This window comes from Hyla sarda, chromosome 1 (assembly GCF_029499605.1).
Source record: "Hyla sarda isolate aHylSar1 chromosome 1, aHylSar1.hap1, whole genome shotgun sequence".
Classification (NCBI taxonomy): Eukaryota; Metazoa; Chordata; class Amphibia; order Anura; family Hylidae; genus Hyla; species Hyla sarda.
Genome location: NC_079189.1, coordinates 363,472,136 through 363,494,220, shown reverse-complemented (window position 1 = coordinate 363,494,220; position 22,085 = coordinate 363,472,136). Strand labels below are relative to the sequence as shown.

The 22,085-nt window shown below is 44.7% G+C and overlaps 1 protein-coding gene across 1 annotated transcript in view; it reads right to left on the bottom strand.

The window, feature by feature from the left end:
- PGM5 (phosphoglucomutase 5) overlaps positions 1-22,085 on the bottom strand; it is a 189,970-nt gene that overhangs the window by 6,891 nt on the left and 160,994 nt on the right. The window contains exon 10 of the mRNA XM_056523045.1: positions 19,928-20,062. Within this exon, the coding sequence (XP_056379020.1) occupies positions 19,928-20,062 (135 nt within the window). The remainder of the gene's footprint in view (positions 1-19,927; positions 20,063-22,085) is intronic.

The window sequence follows — 22,085 nt, the reverse complement described above, 5'->3', positions numbered from 1 at the left end:
CAGACCAGAGGGCAAGGGGGTAGGGAGGGGGGGAAGAGGGTGACGGCCGTACACCACGAAAAATGGGGATTTGGAGGAAGATTCAGAGACTCTGAAGTTATACGAGAATTCGGCCCATGGAAGGAGATCTGCCCAGTCATCCTGGCGGGAGGAAACAAAATGTCGCAAATAATCACCCAAGACCTGGTTAATTCTTTCTACTTGTCCATTGGACTGGGGATGATATGCAGAAGAAAAATTTAATTTAATCTTGAGTTGTTTACAGAGAGCCCTCCAGAATTTAGACACGAATTGGACGCCTCTATCCGAGACGATCTGCGTAGGCAACCCGTGAAGACGAAAAATGTGTACAAAAAATTGTTTAGCCAACTGAGGCGCTGAAGGAAGACCAGGAAGAGGGATGAAATGTGCCATTTTGGAGAATCGATCAACGACCACCCAAATAACAGTGTTGCCACGGGAAGGGGGTAAATCAGTAATAAAATCCATACCAATCAGAGACCAAGGCTGTTCGGGGACAGGCAGGGGATGAAGAAAACCAGCGGGCTTCTGGCGAGGAGTCTTATCCCGGGCACAGATAGTGCAGGCTCGCACAAAGTCCACAACATCCGTCTCCAGAGTCGGCCACCAATAGAAGCGGGAGATGAGTTGCACAGATTTCTTGATGCCCACATGACCTGCGAGATGGGAGGAGTGACCCCATTTGAGGATTCCGAGGCGTTGGCGTGGAGAAACAAAGGTCTTTCCTGGAGGAGTTTGCCTGATGGAGGCAGGAGAAGTGGAGATCAGGCAGTCAGGTGGAATGATGTGTTGCGGAGAGAGTTCAACTTCTGAGGCATCCGAGGAACGAGAGAGAGCATCGGCCCTAATGTTCTTATCGGCAGGACGAAAGTGAATCTCAAAATTAAATCGGGCAAAGAACAGAGACCACCGGGCCTGGCGAGGATTCAGCCGTTGGGCAGACTGGAGGTAGGAGAGGTTCTTGTGGTCGGTGTAAATAATAACTGGAAATCTTGATCCCTCCAGCAGATGCCTCCATTCCTCAAGTGCTAATTTAATGGCTAGAAGCTCTCGATCCCCGATGGAGTAGTTCCTCTCCGCCGGAGAGAAGGTCCTAGAAAAAAAACCACAAGTGACAGCATGCCCGGAAGAATTTTTTTGTAGAAGAACAGCTCCAGCTCCCACTGAGGAGGCATCAACCTCCAATAGGAAGGGTTTGGAAGGGTCAGGTCTGGAGAGCACGGGAGCCGAAGAAAAGGCAGACTTGAGTCGTTTAAAGGCGTCTTCCGCTTGAGGAGGCCAAGACTTGGGATCGGCATTCTTTTTGGTTAAAGCCACGATAGGAGCCACAACGGTAGAAAAATGTGGAATAAATTGCCTGTAATAATTGGCGAACCCCAAAAAGCGTTGGATAGCACGGAGTCCAGAGGGGCGTGGCCAATCTAAGACAGCAGAGAGTTTGTCTGGATCCATTTGTAGTCCCTGGCCAGAGACCAAATATCCTAGAAAAGGAAGAGATTGGCACTCAAACAGACATTTCTCAATTTTGGCATAGAGTTGATTGTCACGAAGTCTCTGAAGAACCATACGGACATGCTGGCGGTGTTCTTCTAGATTGGCAGAAAAAATTAGGATATCGTCCAGATATACAACAACACAGGAGTATAACAGATCACGAAAAATTTCATTAACAAAGTCTTGGAAGACAGCAGGGGCGTTGCACAGGCCAAAGGGCATGACCAGATACTCAAAGTGTCCATCTCTGGTGTTAAATGCCGTTTTCCACTCATCCCCCTCTCTGATGCGGATGAGGTTATAGGCGCCTCTTAAGTCCAATTTAGTAAAGATGTGGGCACCTTGGAGGCGATCAAAGAGTTCAGAGATGAGGGGTAGGGGGTAGCGGTTCTTAACCGTGATTTTATTAAGACCGCGGTAATCAATGCAAGGACGTAGGGAGCCATCTTTTTTGGACACAAACAAAAATCCGGCTCCGGCAGGAGAGGAGGATTTACGGATAAAGCCCTTTTTTAAATTTTCCTGGACGTATTCAGACATGGCAAGAGTCTCTGGGGCAGAGAGAGGATAAATTCTGCCCCGGGGTGGAGTAGTGCCCGGGAGGAGGTCGATAGGACAATCATAAGGCCTGTGAGGAGGTAGAGTCTCAGCTTGTTTTTTGCAGAAAACATCCGCGAAGTCCATATAGGCCTTAGGGAGACCAGTTACTGGAGGAACCACAGAGTCACGGCAAGGGTTACTGGGAACCGGTTTTAGACAGTCCTTGGAACAAGAGGGCCCCCAACTCTTGATCTCCCCAGTGGACCAATCCAGGGTTGGGGAATGAAGTTGAAGCCAGGGAAGTCCAAGGAGAATTTCCGAGGTGCAATTGGGGAGGACCAAAAGTTCAATCCTCTCGTGATGAGATCCGATGCTCATAAGAAGGGGCTCCGTGCGGAAACGTATGGTACAGTCCAATCTTTCATTGTTTACACAATTGATGTAAAGGGGTCTGGCGAGACTGGTCACTGGGATGTTGAACCTGTTGACGAGAGAGGCCAAAATAAAATTTCCTGCAGATCCAGAGTCCAAGAAGGCCACAGTAGAGAAGGAGAAGGCAGAGGCAGACATCCGCACAGGCACAGTAAGTCGTGGAGAAGCAGAGTAGACATCAAGGACTGTCTCACCTTTGTGCGGAGTCAGCGTACGTCTTTCCAGGCGGGGAGGACGGATAGGACAATCCCTCAGGAAGTGTTCGGTACTAGCACAGTACAGGCAGAGGTTCTCCATGCGGCGTCGTGTCCTCTCTTGAGGTGTCAGGCGAGACCGGTCGACCTGCATAGCCTCCACGGCGGGAGGCACAGGAACAGATTGCAGGGGACCAGAGGAGAAAGGAGCCGAGGAGAAGAAACGCCTCGTGCGAACAGAGTCCATATCTTGGCGGAGCTCCTGACGCCTTTCGGAAAAACGCATGTCAATGCGAGTGGCTAGGTGAATAAGTTCATGTAGATTAGCAGGAATTTCTCGTGCGGCCAGAACATCTTTAATGTTGCTGGATAGGCCTTTTTTAAAGGTCGCGCAGAGGGCCTCATTATTCCAGGATAATTCTGAAGCAAGAGTACGGAATTGTACGGCATACTCGCCAACGGAAGAATTACCCTGGACCAGGTTCAACAGGGCAGTCTCAGCAGAAGAGGCTCGGGCAGGTTCCTCAAAGACACTTCGGATTTCCGAGAAGAAGGAGTGTACAGAGGCAGTGACGGGGTCATTGCGGTCCCAGAGCGGTGTGGCCCAAGACAGGGCTTTTCCAGACAGAAGGCTGACTACGAAAGCCACCTTAGACCTTTCAGTGGGAAACAGGTCCGACATCATCTCCAGATGCAGGGAACATTGGGAAAGAAAGCCACGGCAAAACTTAGAGTCCCCATCAAATTTATCCGGCAAGGATAGGCGTAGACCAGGAGCGGCCACTCGCTGCGGAGGAGGTGCAGGAGCTGGCGGAGGAGATGACTGCTGAAGCTGTGGTAGTAACTGCTGTAGCATAACGGTCAGTTGAGACAGCTGTTGGCCTTGTTGCGCTGTTGTGACTGCTGGGCGACCACCGTGGTAAGGTCAGCGACAACTGGCAGAGGAACTTCAGCGGGATCCATGGCCGGATCTACTGTCACGATGCCGGCTGGCAGGTAGTGGATCCTCTGTGCCAGAGAGGGATTGGCGTGGACCGTGCTAGTGGATCGGTTCTAAGTCACTACTGGTTTTCACCAGAGCCCGCCGCAAAGCGGGATGGTCTTGCTGCGGCGGTAGTGACCAGGTCGTATCCACTAGCAACGGCTCACCTCTCTGGCTGCTGAAGATAGGCGCGGTACAAGGGAGTAGACAGAAGCAAGGTCGGACGTAGCAGAAGGTCGGGGCAGGCAGCAAGGATCGTAGTCAGGGGCAACGGCAGGAGGTCTGGAACACAGGCTAGGAACACACAAGGAAACGCTTTCACTGGCACAATGGCAACAAGATCCGGCAAGGAAGTGCAGGGGAAGTGAGGTGATATAGGGAAGTGCACAGGTGAAGACACTAATTGGAATCACTGCGCCAATCAGCGGCGCAGTGGCCCTTTAAATCGCAAAGACCCGGCGCGCGCGCGCCCTAGGGAGCGGGGCCGCGCGCGCCGGGACAGGACCGAGGGAGAGCGAGTCAGGTACGGGAGCCGGGGTGCGCATCGCGAGCGGGCGCTACCCGCATCGCGAATCGCATCCCGGCTGGAAGCGGAATCGCAGCGCCCCGGGTCAGTGGATCCGACCGGAGCGCTGCAGCGGGGAGAGTGTAGCGAGCGCTCCGGGGAGGAGCGGGGACCCGGAGCGCTCGGCGTAACAGTTTCAAATGGAAAAGAATTTCTACTGTAGTATTCAGCAGCTAATAAATACAGGAAGGATTAAGATTTTTTAATAAAAGTAATTTACAAATCTGTTTAACTTTCTGGCACCAGTTGATTTATAAAAAAAAAAAAAGTTTTTCACTGAATCCTACGAAATGGTTAATGCAAGAAATACTGCAGGATTGAGGTTCCATTAATGTAACATAGTTGTGTTTGCCTGATACTAGAGAATATTACATTTTTATCTGCCAACCTTCATAAAACAGGGTTTAGCATAACAGGTAACATAATTATAGCAGGGAACATTGTGTTTTATGTGTATTTATGGATTTTATCAAGTTTTCATCACTCACTGTCACCTGCCTGAGGTCTTAAGAGAAACGTTTTACATCCAAATAAAGGCATAAAAGAATTCACATAAATGCACATAGCTTCTGGAGTATTTTAACCCCTTATCATACTGTTCATGTAAAATATACAAAGCACTTTTTCTCTTCTTTGATTGCCCGGGCACGCTGGGAGTTGTAGTTTTGCAACAGCAACAGTCACCCTGGTTGGGAGACACTGTTCAAGGCCCCTTGCACACGTGCATACAGTATTTTGTGCTTGTATTATGTCTTCTATTTGTTCATTTATTCACATGTGCTTATAAAATACACGCTTTTTTTATGCAGCATTTGCTCCTTTCAAATGCTAATTTTCATTAGAAATACACCCACTCAGTTTTTCTGTCTATTGTGGGCTCATTAGCACTCCCTGAAATCTCAATCGTTACAACCTTTTTTTTCTTTGAAGGGCCCCCCCTCTCCTGCAGGTCTGGTTGCACTCCCTGCAATTTTGATTGTTAAGCCCCTTTTTGCCCCTTTTTTACACCCCTTTTTTCTATGTAGTCCTTTCCATTAAATGGCTGAGTTTAGTAGTCCACTGTATGCATCCTACAAGACAAAGGAGAAGTGTTCCATGGTGCAATACTGTTAGGTTCAGCAAATGCTTAGTGTAAACAGGCGCTTACCCTGGGTGGTCATCAACGGCCGGGACCCGCGGCTAATACCACACATCGCTGATCGCGGCAATGTGTGGTATTAACCCTTTAGAAGCGGCGGTCAAAGCTGATCGCCGCTTCTAAAGTGAAAGTGAAAGTGACCCGGCTCAGTCGGGCTGTTCGGGACCGCCGCGGTGAAATCGCGGCGTCCTCAACAGCTGACCGGACACTGGGAGGGCTCTTACCTGCCTCCTCGGTGTCCGATCCGCGAATGACTGCTCCGTGCCTGAGATCCAGGCAGGAGCAGTCAAGCGCCGATAACACTGATCACAGGCGTGTTAATACACGCCAGTGATCTGTATAGAAGATCAGTGTGCGCAGTGTTATAGGTCCCTATGGGAAATATAACACTGCAAAAAAAATGTCAAAAAAAAGTGTTAATAAAGGTCATTTAACCCCTTCCCTAATAAAAGTTTGAATCACCCCCCTTTTCCCATAAAAAAAATAAAACAGTGTAAAAAAAAATAAAAATAAACATATGTGGTATCGCCGTGTGCGTAAATGTCCGAACTATAAAATCTATCAATAATTAACCCGCACGGTCAATGGCGTACGCGCAAAAAAATTCAAAAGTCCAAAAAAGCGTATTTTGGTCACTTTTTATACCATTAAAAAATGAATAAAAAGTGATCAAAAAGTCCGATCAAAACAAAAATCAAATCGCTAAAAACTTCAGATCACGGCGCAAAAAATGAGTCCTCATACCGCCCTGTACGTGGAAAAATAAAAAAGTTATAGGGGTCAGAAGATGAAATTTTTAAACGTATAAATTTTCCTGCATGTAGTTATGATTTTTTCCAGAAGTGCGACAAAATCAAACCTATATAAGTAGGGTATCATTTTAACCATATGGACCTACAGAATAATGATAAGGTGTAATTTTTACCGAAATATGCACTGCGTAGAAACGGAAGCCCCCAAAAGTTACAAAATGGCGTTTTTTCTTCGATTTTGTCGCACAATGATTTTTTTTTCCGTTTCGCCGTGCATTTTTGAATTCACTGCAAAGTAGAATTGGCGACGCAAAAAATAAGCTATGGATTTTTAGGTGGAAAATTGAAAGGGTTATGATTTTTAAAAGGTAAGGAGGAAAAAGCGAAAGTGAAAAACGGAAAAACCCTGAGTCCTTAAGGGGTTAAAGGGTGAAAAATGGTGCAGCTGTTCAGGGGATATTCATCTTTTTGTTAACATGGTAATTTCTTCTGATATGTAATGGAGCAAGTGCAATGGTTTCTCTCGCCCGCTCCGACCAATAACTCTGCCCTCTTCAGGCGATAATTAAAGTTATCTATTGCTTATGCTTCCGTTCCTATCTGAATGACAAGTAATTTAAAGCAAGGTTAATCCATCGTAAACATTTGTGTTGCCCTTCATTTATTAACATTTTTGTTTCATATCACAGAAAAGCAAAACAAAGATACAGTATGCATTGATGAGTCCAAAGTGCCATTCAGATATACCTCCACCTTCAAATAACCTTAAGCACTATGGAATTTTCTTAGTACAGTTAATGTGGTCTACAGCTATAATACTAACCAACAACAAACAATGTTTGGTATATTGCTAAGAAAAAAAAAACACCCTGCCTCTCTCCCTAGATTTGTTATGTTTTATTGTGTAGTAAGACTATTGAAGAGGGTTTTCTTCCATGCGCTTTCTGGAAAATGGGTAAATAAACCTGCTGCTGATCTGTTGCTGTCTGATCCTTCCCCCAGTCTTGGTACTGAATATAAGAAGGGCCATCATTTATCCTAAGCACTTGAGGTCTGCTGTGGTGCCTGTACATAAAATGTATATGTAGGGCGGAGGTCGTGACTAGGCATGCTGGAGACCAGATGCGCCTAAGCCAAGTTTCGGGGGATTATCTGCAGCCCTAATGGGAAAAACAAGGACACAAAGGTCCATTGGGGACACACGCAGCTTTCTGTCTTATCAGAGAACTATCTAGCTCCAAATCTCATACCTACTGATAAGGTAGTTAAATTCCTCAAAGTTCACCCTCTGCTACAAGCACAAGCATGGCATGTCAGCGCTAGTGTCTGATCAATACGCTTCAGACAAAAGTCAAGGGACTGGAGACCTTTAAAGGGGTACTCCAGTGCCATCACGACCACGCCCCATCATGACGTCACGCCCGCTCCATTCATGTCGTGACGTAACGAGGGGGCGTGGTCATGATGTCACGACCACTGCTGAAGGAACCTGGTGTTTGTTTAGAATGCCGGGTGCTGCGGGAGATCGTGGGGGCCCCAGCAGTGGACCCCCTAGCAGCAGAGTACCCCTTCAAAGGTTCCATTCTTTTCACAGTGCAGGCCCTAAAATGTTCTGTTCCTTGTCAGACCACTGTCTATAGGGCCATTGCTGATGATCTGAATGATATTGAGAACAGAAACAATAATATTTGAGTAAGCTGCGTGCCAGAAGTGAGTCATACTTAAGACCTCTTGCCCACCTTGACTGGATTATTTTAATTCTCTGCTAGACAGGTAAGTTGACATATCAATTAAAATCTATAGGGCCCACAGAACACTCCAGTCTCCAAGCTCTGACCCTGCACTTTCCTGGGCCACATCCATTATTACACTCTGAAAGAGAACATAATGTAAAAGATGAGATTGTATGGCGCCACACTTAAGCTGCTTCCTTTCTTGTCCCACAGGACCGGGGCTCAAGTCCTGCAGGAACGTGTGGGAACTGAGTTTCTGCACTTTTTTCACAGCTGGAGAACTGTTCCCAGGAGTCCTGCAGGATCAGCCTTAGAGTACCATCTTGGGTGAGTTCCCACACTTTTCTTCCCAGGACTCGACTCCTGCACCCATGCGACAACACTCCTTGCTCAAATATCCTCCTCAACATTTTGCAGGCGCGACGTATTCCATATAGATGGTGATTCCTTTTTACCTAAAGCAACTTATCCCCTATTCAGAACGGACCCTGTCTCTTGGAGAGATCGCATGCTGCAGACACTCTATTCAGACGCTCCATTCATTTCATTGGGAGTGCTGAAGATAGCCAAGTACAGCATTCCTGTATGCTGTGTTTTTTTTTTTACTGGAAAACGCCCAGACAATATTAACCTCAACTGTTTTAAGATGAAAAGGGGAGGATAATATTAAGTAAATCTTTATGCATTCAGAAATCTGTTTCATATATTTAAAATGGAGTTTTTTGTAGCATGCCTAAGGATTTCTGTAAACCTCATTCAGATGAATGAGACATTTGCAGACATTTCTTCTACAAATATGCCAGATAATACACTCATACAGCTCATGAAAATAGCTGTTTCCAATTAGCTTGAAGTTATTTAAACTGACTACGCTCAAACAAACTCCTACTTAGGGTAAATCCACAAGGTTGTTCAATAGACTTTGCATGACCTGGTCAAAAAATGAACCAAAGAGTATATGAAAGTGGTTGAAAATGAGTGTAAATGGCTGCCTAGTTTTGTCAGTAAGACTTTTTCAAATAAACTGGTGCCAGAAAGATATACAGATTTGTAAATTTCTTCTGTTTACCCACATAGGGACCAAGGGCATACAGGTACGCCCTAGTACTTAAGGACCCAGGGCATACTTGTACGCCCGTGGGAATTTTGGTCCCCGCCGTTTGCTGGGCAGGGACTGAAGCGGGATGCCTGCTGAAATCATTCAGCAGGCATCCCGTGACAATACTGTCGGCGATCGCCGGCGATTTCAGTCATACGGGTCACATGTAACCCAATTACTCGGAATTAGAAGGTGATCAGCGGTGTAGTATACACCGCCAATCACCTCCTGTAGCTGGGGGGAGGTGGCGATCCCATCACCTCCCCAGGAGCGTTGCTATTGCTATCCCCCCTCTGTGAAGATCTGTGCCCTTCAAGGCTGAAGAAGTGATTTTTAGTGCAGGGTGAGTTTCAGTGCAGCAACAGGTTGGAGGTTAAAAAAAAAAAGTACAAAAAAGTTTTTTTTTAAATCCCCCCCCCCCCCCGACCCCCTAATAGGTCCTCAAGGGTCCCCCCTGACCCACTAATAGGTCCTCATTTGCCCCCCCCTGCCCCGTTTGTTTTTTTGGCCACAGCGTATTTATTTTTTTAAATAATGGTGTGTGATTTATAATCACACAACGTTATATATAAGTTACATTAAACACATACACTGCACACTTCCCCAAGGGTGAGTCCCTTGCCATTACCCATGAGAGCCTGTTGCTGGTCAGGTATAATGATAAAAGGGATGTCCTTATGCTGACCACAATTCATGGTAACGGCAGCTCACCTGTCCCTGTGCGAGGTACCACAACAACAGTCCTCAAGCCCGATTGTATTCTGGGCTACAATCAGTATATGGGGGGAGCTGATCTCTCTAATCAAATCCTCAAGCCATGTGGAAAACACGAGTTTGGTACAAAAAGTTGCGGTCTACTTGGTACAGGTTGCCATGTACAACTCTTTTGTACTGTCCCAGTACGCTGGCAACACAGGGACATTCCTCCAGTTCCAAGAAGAAGTCCCAAAGGCCCTGATCTTTGGTGACCGGGAAAGTGCAGGTCTGAGTTCCCAAGGAACTGGAGTTATAGGTGCCAGGATCGTCCCAGGCCAACACTTTCCAGGTGAGGTCCCCCACACTGGAAAGAAGGGACGATCCCAGAAAAAATGCAGTGTGTCACAAGAGGGAGATATACGGAAGGACACCACCACTCAGTGTGACACTTCCCCCGATCATCCGGGCCTCTGCATTAAAAACTGCTTCAGGGAGTATCAGACTTCCATGGAGTACAACATTTTCCCTTTTTATTTTAATTTTCCATAATTTGACTCCAATGTACCAAGTCCAGAGTACATTCCAAGTTTTAACCCCATAAACCACAAAATTGCCCAACAAAAATTTTTCATCACAAAAAAAAAAAAAAAAGCCTGATAAGACCTCTGGGGGTATTTTTTTCCAAAAATGGGTCATGGGTCACTGTGTCACTAACATCGGGGACATTTTTGTGTTGCCTCAATTGCGCAGCGCTGTCTCTCCACCTGAGCGGGGTGCGCATTTGAGGCAACAGGTTAGGGATGGCCACACACATCACATTCCCAGAATGATGATTCAAAGCATAGGGTTTGGGGTAGGCATATTTTTCAGTTTCGGCTATGCTCTGGGTCATCATTCTGGGAACATAACCTATTTTGTCATTTCATGGCCCACTGTACCCCACTTTACTAATTTAGTGTACCCCATGTAACGTTTCTTGAGGGAAACGGATCCCGCTGTTTTGGCTCCATAGGTAGCTCTGTAAATGCTCAAGGCCCCTGACTGCGCTCCTGCTCTTCCAAGACCTGGTGTGTACCCGCAGAGCAGTTTAGGTCCTAATATGAGGTAAGTCCTTACTCCAAAGAAATGTATTTAAAAATTTATGGTGACATTTTCTCCTATTACCACTTGTGAAAATGAAAAATTTGGGGCAACCCCAGCATTTTAGTGTACAAAATCAATTTTTTTCTTTTCACATGCCACTTTAATGAACATTTATCAAACACCTGTGGGGTATTAAAGGAGATGTTCAGCACAGGAAGTAAACAGCCCGGCCGGCCGATCAGCTGTTGCGGAGCTCCGGGGCAACATATGGAGATAAGTGGAATTTTGTTTTGTCTTTTTTTGCAGCCTGGGCCGGACGGAATAGAAAAAGCCTGCACTGGACATCTCCTTTAAGGTTCACTGTACTGCTTGTAACGTTCCTTGAGGGATGTAGTTTCCAAAATAGTATGCCATGTGTTTTTTTTTGCTGTTCCGGCCCCATAGGGGCTTCCTTAATGCGACATGCCCCCAAAAACCATTTCAGCAAAATTTGCTTTCCAGAAGCCAAATGTGACTCCTCCTCTTTTGGGGATTGTAGTGTGCCCGCAGTGCACTTGACGTCCACACATGGGGTATTTCCATACTCAGAAGAGATGGGGTTACAAATTTTGGGGAGCATTTATTCCTATTACCCCTTGTAAAAATGTAAAATTTGGGGAAAAACCAAAATTTTAGTGGGAAAAAAAATCATTTACACATCCAACTTTAAACGAAAAGCTGTCAAACACCTGTGGGGTGTTAAGGCTCCCTGTACCCCTTTTTACGTTCATTGATGGGTGTAGTTTGCAAAATATTATGCCATGTGTTTTTTTTTTTTTTTTGTTTTTTTGCTGTTCTGGCACCATAGGGGCTTCCTAAATGCGACATGCCCCCCAAAAAACATTTCAGCAAAATTTGCTTTCCAAAAGCCAAATGTGACTCCTTCTTTTCTGAGCATTGTAGTACACCCACAGTGCACTTGACGTCCACACATAGAGTATTTCCATACTCAGAAGAAATTGGGTTACAAAATTTGTGGGACATTTTCTCCTATTACCCCTTGTAAAAATTCAAAATTCGGGTAAAAAACTGCATTTTAGTGAAAAAAAATTTATTTTACACATCCAACCTTAACGAAAAGTCTTCAAAGGCTCACTGGAACCTTTGTTACATTCCTTGAGGGGTGTAGTTTCCAAAATAGTATGCCATGTGGGGTTTATTTTGCTTTTCTGGCACCATAGGGGCTTCCTAAATGGGACATGCCCCCCAAAAACCATTTCAGAAAAATTCACTCTCCAAAACCCCATTGTCGCTCCTTCCCTCCTGAGCCCTTCAGTGCACCCACAGAGCACTTGACATCCACATATGAGATATTTCCTTACTCAAGAGAAATTGGGTTACAAATTTTTGGGGGATTTTTCTCCTTTTACCCTTTGTAAAAATTCAAAAACTGGGTCTACAAGAACATGCGAGTGTAAAAAATGAAGATTTTGAATTTTCTCCTTCACTTTGCTGCTATTCCTGTGATACACCTAAAGGGTTAACACACTTACTGGGTGCAGTTTTTATAACGGGGACATTTATGGGGTATTTCTAATATGACGGCCCCTCAAATCCACTTCAAAACTGAACTGGTCACCGAAATTTTTTTTTAAATTGCTGCTGAACTTTGAAGCCCTCTGATGTCTTCCAAAAGTAAAAACATGTCAACTTTATGATATAAACATATTGTAGACATATTATATATGTGAATCAATATATAATTTTTTCCTTATAAGCAGAGAGTAAAAAAGTAAAAAAAAAGGAAAATTTTCAAATTTTTCATAAAATTTTCAAATTTTTCATAAAATTTTCAAATTTTTCACCAAGAAATGATGCAAGTATCAATGAAAATTTACCACTAACATAAAGTAGAATATGTCATGAAAAAACAATCTCGTAATCAGAATGAAAAGTAAAAGCATTCCAAAATTATTAATGCTTAAAGGTCAGATGTGCAAAAAATGCCTTGGTCCTTAACCCCTTAACGACGTAGAACGTATATTTACGTCCTGCGCCGGCTCTAGCGATATGAAGCATCACATCGCGTCGGTCCCGGCGCTCATCAACGGCTGGGACCCGCGGCTAATACCACACATCGCCGATCGCGGCAATGTGCGGTATTAACCCTTTAGAAGCGGCGGTCAAAGCTGACCGCCGCTTCTAAAGTGAAAGTGAAACTATCCTGGCTAGTCAGTCGGGCTGTTCGGGACCGCCGCAGTGAAATCGTGGCGTCCCGAACAGCTTACAGGACACCGGGAGGGCCCTTACCTGCCTCCTCGGTGTCTGATCGACGAATGACTGCTCCGTGCCTGAGATCCAGGCAGGAGCAGTCAAGCACCGATAACACTGATCACAGGCGTGTTAATACACGCCAGTGATCAGCATAGGAGATCAGTGTGTGCAGTGTTATAGGTCCCTATGGGACCTATAACACTGCAAAAAAAAGTTAAAAAAAAGTGTTAATAAAGGTCATTTAACCCCTTCCCTAATAAAAGTTTGAATCACCCCCCTTTTAAAATAAAACAGTGTAAAACATATGTGGTATCGCCGCGTGCGTAAATGTCCAAACTATAAAAATATATCATTAATTAAACCGCACGGTCAATGGAGTATGCGCAAAAAAATTCCAAAGTCCAAAGAAGCGTATTTTTGGTCACTTTTTATACCATTAAAAAATGAATAAAAAGTGATCAAAAAGTCAGATCAAAACAAAAGTCATACCGATAAAAACTTTAGATCACGGCGCAAAAAATTAGTCCATATACCGCCTTGTAAGTGGAAAAATAAAAAAGTTATAGGGATCAGAATATGACATTTTTAAACGCATACATTTTCCTGCAAGTAGTTATGATTTTTTCCAGAAGTACAACAAAATCAAACCTATATAAGTACGGTATCATTTTAACCGTATGGACCTACAGAATAATGATAAGGTGTCATTTTTACTGAAATATGCACTGCATAGAAACGGAAGCCCCCAAAAGTTACAAAAGGGCGTTTTTATTTTCGATTTTGTCGCACAATGATTTTTTTTTCCATTTCGCCGTGATTTTTGGGGTAAAATGACTAATGTCACTGCAAAGTAGAATTGGTGACGCAAAAAATAAGCCATAATATGGATTTTTAGGTGGAATATTGAAAGGGTTATGATTTTTAAAAGGTAAGGAGGAAAAAACGAAAGTGCAAAAACTGAAAAACCCTGAGTCCTTAAAGGGTTACTCCGCCCCTGGCATCTTATCCCCTATCCAAAGAGGATAAGGGACCCCGGGGATAGCCACCGCGGCACTCCGCCATCATTACTGCACAGAGCGTGTTTGCTCTGTGCGTAATGACGGGCGATACAGGGGCCGGCGCAGCGTGATGTCATGGCTCCGCCCCTCATGACATCACAGTCCATCCCCTTAATGAAAGTCTATGGCAGGGGGCGTGACGACTGCCACGCCCCCTCCCATTGACTCATATTGACGGGGGCGGGCTGTGACGTCACGAGGGGCGGAGCCGTGATGTAACGATGCTCCGGCCCCTGTATTGCCCTTCATTACGTACAGAGCAATCTCGCTCTGCGCAGTAATGATAGCGAGGTGCTGTGGCAGCGATCCCCGGGGTCCCCAGCAGCGGGACCCCGGCAATCTGACATCTTATCCCCTATCCTTTGGATAGGGGATAAGATGTCTTGGGGCGGAGTACCCCTTTAAGGGGTTAAGGTGAAAATGGACTGGGTCCTTAAGGGGTTAAAAATCTTTTGCCTTCTGGTTGTGCAGATTTGTCTGACCATAGTGCTTTCTGCTGCCACTCCGGGTCAGGAACTGTCCAGAATAGGAGTAAATCCTCATAGTAAACCTATCCTGCTCCGGACAGTTCATGACATGGGCCGAGGTGTCAGCAGAGAGCACTGGAAAGAAATAAACAACTTCCTAGAATTAAAATTGTTAAATAGAAGCAATTTTCAAATGTGGTACCAGTTGATTTGAAATCAGTTTTTTTCCCTTTGGAGTACCCCTTTAACAATTATCACATGCTGTTCAGTGCAGATCTTGGCATGGCCACTCAAGAAGATGTTCCATTTGGCCAAACCCTAAAGCAATCTGTTTCTACAGTGAAATAAAACTGATAATACTTGTATAAGGCTCATCGTACATAAGCTGTAATTATATTTCCAAAGACAACTGAAAAGATACTTGACACATTGAAACACTGACGCAATCCTGTTGTATAGTTCCATTGTGCAGAGTCACGATAAGTTATTTTTGAAATGTGAATTAAGATTGCAATGTTCCTATTGAAGGTCACACACCGGAGATTCATGACCTCTAGAAATCATTGATTAAACTTGGCAGCTGTTCTATTTAATGAATAACTGTGTTGTCCTAATGATACCATAAGTGGCGTCAGTTTCTAGCAATTCTTCAAGGATGTTCCAATGTGTGTATTGTGCTCTTGTACAAAACATCTTCATCTTTTCTCTCACTGCTGTATCCATTTACAGCCAGCAGGCACTGTGTAATCCATCAGCCACAGTCACACGTCTTTATCAGGGAAATGTCAGGTTTGTTTGTTACGTTTTATTTTCTTTTAGGATATTTAAGAGTCAGCTATGCTGAGTTACCCTACTGCCAAGAGATGCCAGCTCTGCCAATGACTGGAATTGGGGCAATCATTGGTTAAGTCAGTGCAACAGCATACTATTTAAAGGGGTTAGCCAGGAAACAACTTTTTTTTTTTATATATCAACTGGCTCAAGAAAGTTAAACAGATTTGTAAATTACTTCTATTAAAAAATCTTAATCCTTTCAGTACTTATGAGCTTCTGAAGTTAAGGTTGTTGTTTTCTGTCTAAGTCCTCTCTGATGACACCTGTCTCTGGAAACGCCCAGTTTAGAAGCAAATCCCCATAGCAAACCTCTTCTAAACTGGGCGTTTCCAGAGACAGGTGTCATCAGAGAAGATTTAGACAGAAAAGAACAACCTTAACTTCAGAAGCTCATAAGTACTGAAAGGATTAAGATTTTTTAATAGAAGTAATTTACAAATCTGTTTAACTTTCTGGAGCCAGTTGATATATATAAAAAAGGGTTTCTCCACTGCTTTAACCTTCTTGGGGCAGTTAGATAGCACTGTGGCTATATGTTATTACCCCTTTGTTTCCTGCTGGTAACGCTACTGTAGTTGGGTTATTTTTTACCTTATTTTCAAACCCGGAAGCTGGTTACTTCATTAGTTTGCTGGCTTTTTTCGACCACTGTTTTTTTTCAGCCGCCGCCATCTTTCCATCGCTACGTCACCCTGCAGGGTGTTGTGTTGGAGGCCGGCCTGCCCCACACTCCATACGTGCCCGCCTCCCGCACTGATGAATTTTCCACCGTCATAATCGCGGACCTCCTTCCTTTCAGCTTCTTATAAGCTGATTGCTGATTGGGCAGCTCACGTTGTTGGGCGCATGCGCAGTTCGTCCTCGGTCGGGAGGGTCATCTGCGCATGTGCCATTATGTTTTCAGCTTCGGGACTGACGCGCTGGGGTATTGTTAACACTAACCTCGCCAGAGGGGAGTCCCTGTGTGCTGGACAGCTCCCGAAAGTTTGCTAGGCGCTCTCTGGCGGATGACCCTCCAGACCGAGGACGAACTGCACATGCGCCCAACAACGGAGCCGATTCGCCGCGAGCAGCCCAATCAGCAATCAGCTTATAAGAAGCTGAAAGGAAGGAGGTCCGCGATTATGATGGTGGAATATTCATCAGCGCGGGAGGCGGGCACGTACGGAGCGTGGGGAAGGCCGGCCTCCAACACAACACCCTGCAGGGTGACGTAGCGATGGAAAGATGGCGGCGGCTGAAAAAAAACAGTGGATGAAAAAAGCCAGAAAACTAATGAAGTAACCAGCTTCCGAGTTTGAAAATAAGGTAAAAAATAACCCAACTACAGTAGCATTACCAGCAGGAAACAAAGGGGTAATAACATATATCCACAGTACTACCTAACTGCCCCAAGAAGGTTAAAGCAGTGGAGAACCCCTTTAAAGTGGTTATCCACCATAAAGGTGGTTTTAGTATGTACCTGCCAGACAGTAATGGATATGCTTAGGAAGGGTCTGTGCTTGTCTTGTGGCTAAATGGCTATATTGTAAGATTACCATAATGTCGAGATCTCTTTGTGAACTGGCTATTTCCTGTTGGAGTTCCCTACCTCCAACTACAAGTCTCATGATTCCTTGTTTGTAAGTGTGAGGTAATTTTTCTCCCTCCCACACATTAGCCACCCCACCCATTGAAACACAGCAATGATCCTTTCCATGTAATAGACCAGTGTTTTCCAACAGGGTGCCTCCATCTGTTGCAAAACTACAGTTCCCTGCAGAATGATCTCCCTCCCACCCAGCGGTCGATCCACCCATTGAAGCAAAGATAGGCTCCCTTTCATCACCTAACTAGTGATGCAATGTCTCTGGCTTAACTACAACCTTGGAAAACCTGAGACAACAGTCATTTTGTATGCTGCTAAAAATAAACATTGGGGCAAAAATCTAAGAAGAATTGCAAGACCACCATGAAACATGGGTACAGACACTATGTTATGAACTACACTAACTTTACAGCCCCTGTAGCATAGTCAAATAAAAAAGAATCCAGGAACACCCATTTAAATCAATATCTAGCATTGTACAAGCACAAAGTGTGCTGAATAGAGAGTTGATGGAGTATGCATGTTGTAGAAAGATGGCTCCACCAATATCTTTCAAACTGTTCAGGAAATGGGAAGTGCCTCCAATCCCAGTCAAACTATCTTAACTTCTTTCTAACCAAAATTTTCCCTTGAATGGTTTACACCCCAAAACTTTAACCTAAAAATTTAGCATACAGTACTGTCTTAGACCCCCCAGGTAGGTCAAGTCAGACTGATGATGTTTTCTTGCTTCCACAATAATTGTCCTGACTATCAGAAGAGTGAAAAGTAGCATCAATATTGGTGTTAGTAAGAGATCCCTCTTGAAACTCCAGTTTGAATATTTTCTTCCTGGTCTATACTTTAGCTCATAGAAAGGAATTTGTGTATTATAATTATCTGCATTTCTTGTTGTTTAATGTCATTAAAACTGGTGTCTTACTATATGATTGAGCTAAAATTCTCATTTTAAGAGAATTGTGATATAGAGAGATCTGTTGGATATGGCATAAATGTTTCATAGATGCAGCCCACCTCTTGAACACACACCTATCTCTAGAACGGTGCCATCAACCTAACTCACCAGAGGTGGCAAGAATGCAAAAACAGCTAAGGCTGAGTCGGGGGCTCCAGTCTTTTATAGTGACAAACAACGGACCATGGAGGCCCTTTTACAACGGACACCAACAAGACCCGACAGGTGTCATTGACTTTCAATGGGGGCCTTCAGGTTTCCATCTGGGGTCCGTTGTTTTACAGAAGTTGAGCAGAGAGAAACGGATTTGGCTAGCGAAGCTTCTCTGAATGGAGCCTAACACTGATGTAAACCTACCCTAAGCTGGCTTTCATACACCATTTTTGTAACTAATATGGAAGTAAATCATAGTTGTGGAGCATGCCACTGCAAGCTGCACTGTTTCTGTAGCTCCCATTCACATCTATGGGGATTAGAGAAACATGACTTAGGAACGTGGGATCTATGTATGCAAGACATTTATGATATACAGTATACTGTGAATATGCCATAAATGCCTAAGATGGGAATAACCTTTTAAAGGTACAAGACACTGCTGTGCTATGTTGTTATGCAACAGAATGCTTACACCCAGGCTGCTTCTGATGAGGACATTCAGACCTACCATTTAAGCCAAGCCTGTTCTGTTATTTACAGCCTCGAACCTGGCTGTATTGTGTTCTGGCTCTGCTCTGTTCCTGGTCTCTTCTTCTTTACTCACCCCTGTGATTTGTAGCTGTCTATTTCATTTCTCCAGTTTGACCTCTGATCTTGACTCCTGGCTGCTTCTACCTCATATTCAGGATTCATTGCAGACCTCCAGATTCCGACCCTCAGCTGTCATGATAGTGCCCTACCAACTGGTGAATACCCTGAGACTGCAACTTAGGAATTTGACTGGTAAAGTCCAAATCTCCTTGTGGGGTTCCCTTTTTAAGCTCAAGTAATGGAGATATTTTTGACAAACTCTGCTCTTGGCTAAAGACCAAACAAGTTACAGAGCAAGTTACCTTAGTGCTCAATGGCAGAGGTGTGCAGAAACTGCTCCAGGCAGACTGACTGGTCTGGTTTGTCTGTTCATTGGTTTGCTGACAATAGCCAGAGGAGAAATCCAGAAAAATGTCCACATGTTTACACAAGACTTTCACACCACTGGACACTATGGGGGATATTTACTATTGCGTTTATGCTGATTTTGTGGCGACAGTCTGTTAATGCACCTTTTGTTGCATCTTTTTGATATATGCCCTTTTTAAAAAATGACTGTGAAATCCAGCTGTGGGCACTTTCCAAAGCATTTATTTGCACGTTTTGGTGTAAGGGCTCATTAAAAAGTGCATTGTCCTTAAACAAGCCACAAACTACCGTAATTCCATGTTGAGGCAACCTTTCATTGTGGCTGGAGCAAGCAAAATCAGAAGGTAAAAAAGCAAAAGCTGCAATATTTATTAAGGTCACATCCCTTTATAATATATTTAACACAGGACAGCCAAAATAAGGCTTAACAAATTCCATCAGGAAAAACGCCATCAACAAGTACAGTTAATAAATGTCCCCCTATGTCCCCTACCACATTGGGTAGTAAGTGGCATCAATTGGACATTAGTGGAATATCCTTATGATTCCCCACCATTGATGTAGTCTTTGACGAGCATTTTTTGTAACACCTATTGAGTTGACTGTTTTACTATTTTAAGAGTGTAACTAAATATTTGGGACAATCGATTACTTTGATTGAGGATTTTAGGTCAAAATACTTAACAAGTGTACAAGAAATGTTATACAGCTTTTTTATATGTTTTGAATTTCAATTCCTTACCATTTGCAAGATTAAGCAATATGAGATGAACAGCCTGCAGCCCTGATTGGTTGAAAGATATACCAACTCATAATGAAACACGGTGGACGATATACCACTATACCTGATATAGTGATGTTATTCTGCCAAAGGTGATACTCTGCCATTATATACATTTGATTTCACAGTTTTCAATAAAAAAGTACCTGAGGCTCTTTGTTTTGTCTGCTTGGATCCTTTTCATAGCTTTCTGCATAGATTCTTAGAGTTGTTCCCACATAACCTGAGGCGCTAAGTCTAAAAATGATCCTTGCTCCATTTGCAAATATAATCCTGAGACCCTAGAAAGAAAAAAAAAGATGGGTATGTTAATTGTATCAAACTCCAGATATCTCATTCTAAGTGGCAGGGGCCGTATTTTTCCATAGTAGTTTGGAGTAGCCATATTAGTACAGTGATGTGGATGTAAAATTATAGAATGTGTAAAAAGAAATGTTCACATCTTGGCCTCCAAACAACCACCCAATTTAAAACAATGTAAAAGCTGGTTAACAGGAAATTACCCACAGATACAACATACACAGAGAATGGAACCAAACCATGTACCAAACCTCGCTGTTAACTCTGCCAACACATTTGCACAAAGAATAAAGTCACCCACAACAAGAGGACATAAAACATCAAGGGACTATGCTCCCTCCTGCACATCTCAGCATGTGGTCTACATGATATAATGTACCAAGTGTGAAAAAGGATGTTACATTGCTCAAACCAGTCAGAAACTCATTGAAAGGATGAATCTACACAGATTTTCCAACAAACACCATAAAGAAAAGGACCATTGCACCCCATTTGGACACCATCTTACCCGAACAGGTCACTTCATACATGACCTTAATGAGGTACTCCGCCCCTAGCATCTTATCCCCTATCCAAAGGATAGGAGATAAGATGTCAGATCGCGGGGGTCCCGCCGCTGGGGACCCCCGGGATCTCCGTTGCAGCGCCCCGCTGTCATTACTGCACAGAGCAAACTCGCTCTGTGCGTAATGACAGGCGATACAGGGGACAGAGCATCGTGATGTCACAGCTCCACCCCCTCTCGACATCACGGCCCACCCCCTCAATACAAGTCTATGGGAGGGGGGGTGGTGGCCATTACGCCCCCTCCCATAGACTTGCCTTAAGGTGGTGGGCAGTGACCTCATGAGGGGGCGGAGTCATGATGTAACGATGCTCCGGCCCCTGTATCGCTGGTCATTACGCACAGAGCGAGTTTGCTCTGTGCAGTAATGATAGCGGGGTGCTGCTGCCGAGATCCCGGGGGGGGGGGGGGATGAGATGCTAGGGGTGGAGTACCCCTTTAAAATCAAGATATTTTAAGGAATCTTCAAGAAAGAAAGACATTAAGGATGGCATTTATCATTGTAGGTGTAAGTGAAGCATTTTTCTACCTTTTTTTTGTGTGCTGGTAATGTGTAGGAGCTCCAAATGTATTAAATGGTCACAGAGTAGCATCAATATTGGTGTTAGTAAGAGATCCCTCTTGAAACTCCAGTTTGAATACTTTCTTCCTTGTCAGGATTCGGCAGGCTGGAGGTGGATCCTCTGTGTCAGAGATGGATTACCGGTGGACCGGTTCTAAGTTGCTACTGGTATTCACCAGAGCCCGCCACAAAGCGGGATGGTCTTGCAGCGGCGGTAGCAACCAGGTCGTATCCACCGGTAACGGCTCAACCTCTCTGACTGCTGAGACAGGTGCGGTACAGAAGGACAAGGCAAGAGCAAGGTCGGACGTAGCAGAAAGTCAGGGCAGGCAGCAAGGATCGTAGTCAGGGGCAACAGCAGAAGGTCAGGAACACAGGCTTGGGACATACACAAAACGCTTTCACTGGCACAAGGCAACAAGATCCGGCAATACTGGGAAGGGGAAGTGAGGTTATATAGGCGTGAAGCAGGTGGGAGCTAATTACAGTGATTGGGCCAGGCAACAATCAGTGGTGCACTGGCCCTTTAAATCTGAGAGAGCTGGCGCGCGCGCCCTAGAGAGCGGAGCCGCGCGCGCGCCAGAACGTTACAGCCGGGGACCGGGACAGGTAAGTAGTTTGGGATGCGATTCGCGAGCGGGCGCGTCCCGCTATGCGAATCGCATCCCCGTCGTCAGTGTCAGTGCAGCGCTCCCGGTCAGCGGGTCTGACCGGGGCGCTGCAGAGAGGAAAACGCCGCAAACGCTCCGGGGAGGAGCGGGGACCCAGAGCGCTCGGCGTAACATTCCTGGTCTATACTTTAGCTCAAGAAATTTGTGTATTATAATTATCTGCATTTCTTGTAGTTTAATGTCATTAAAACTGGTGTCTTACTATA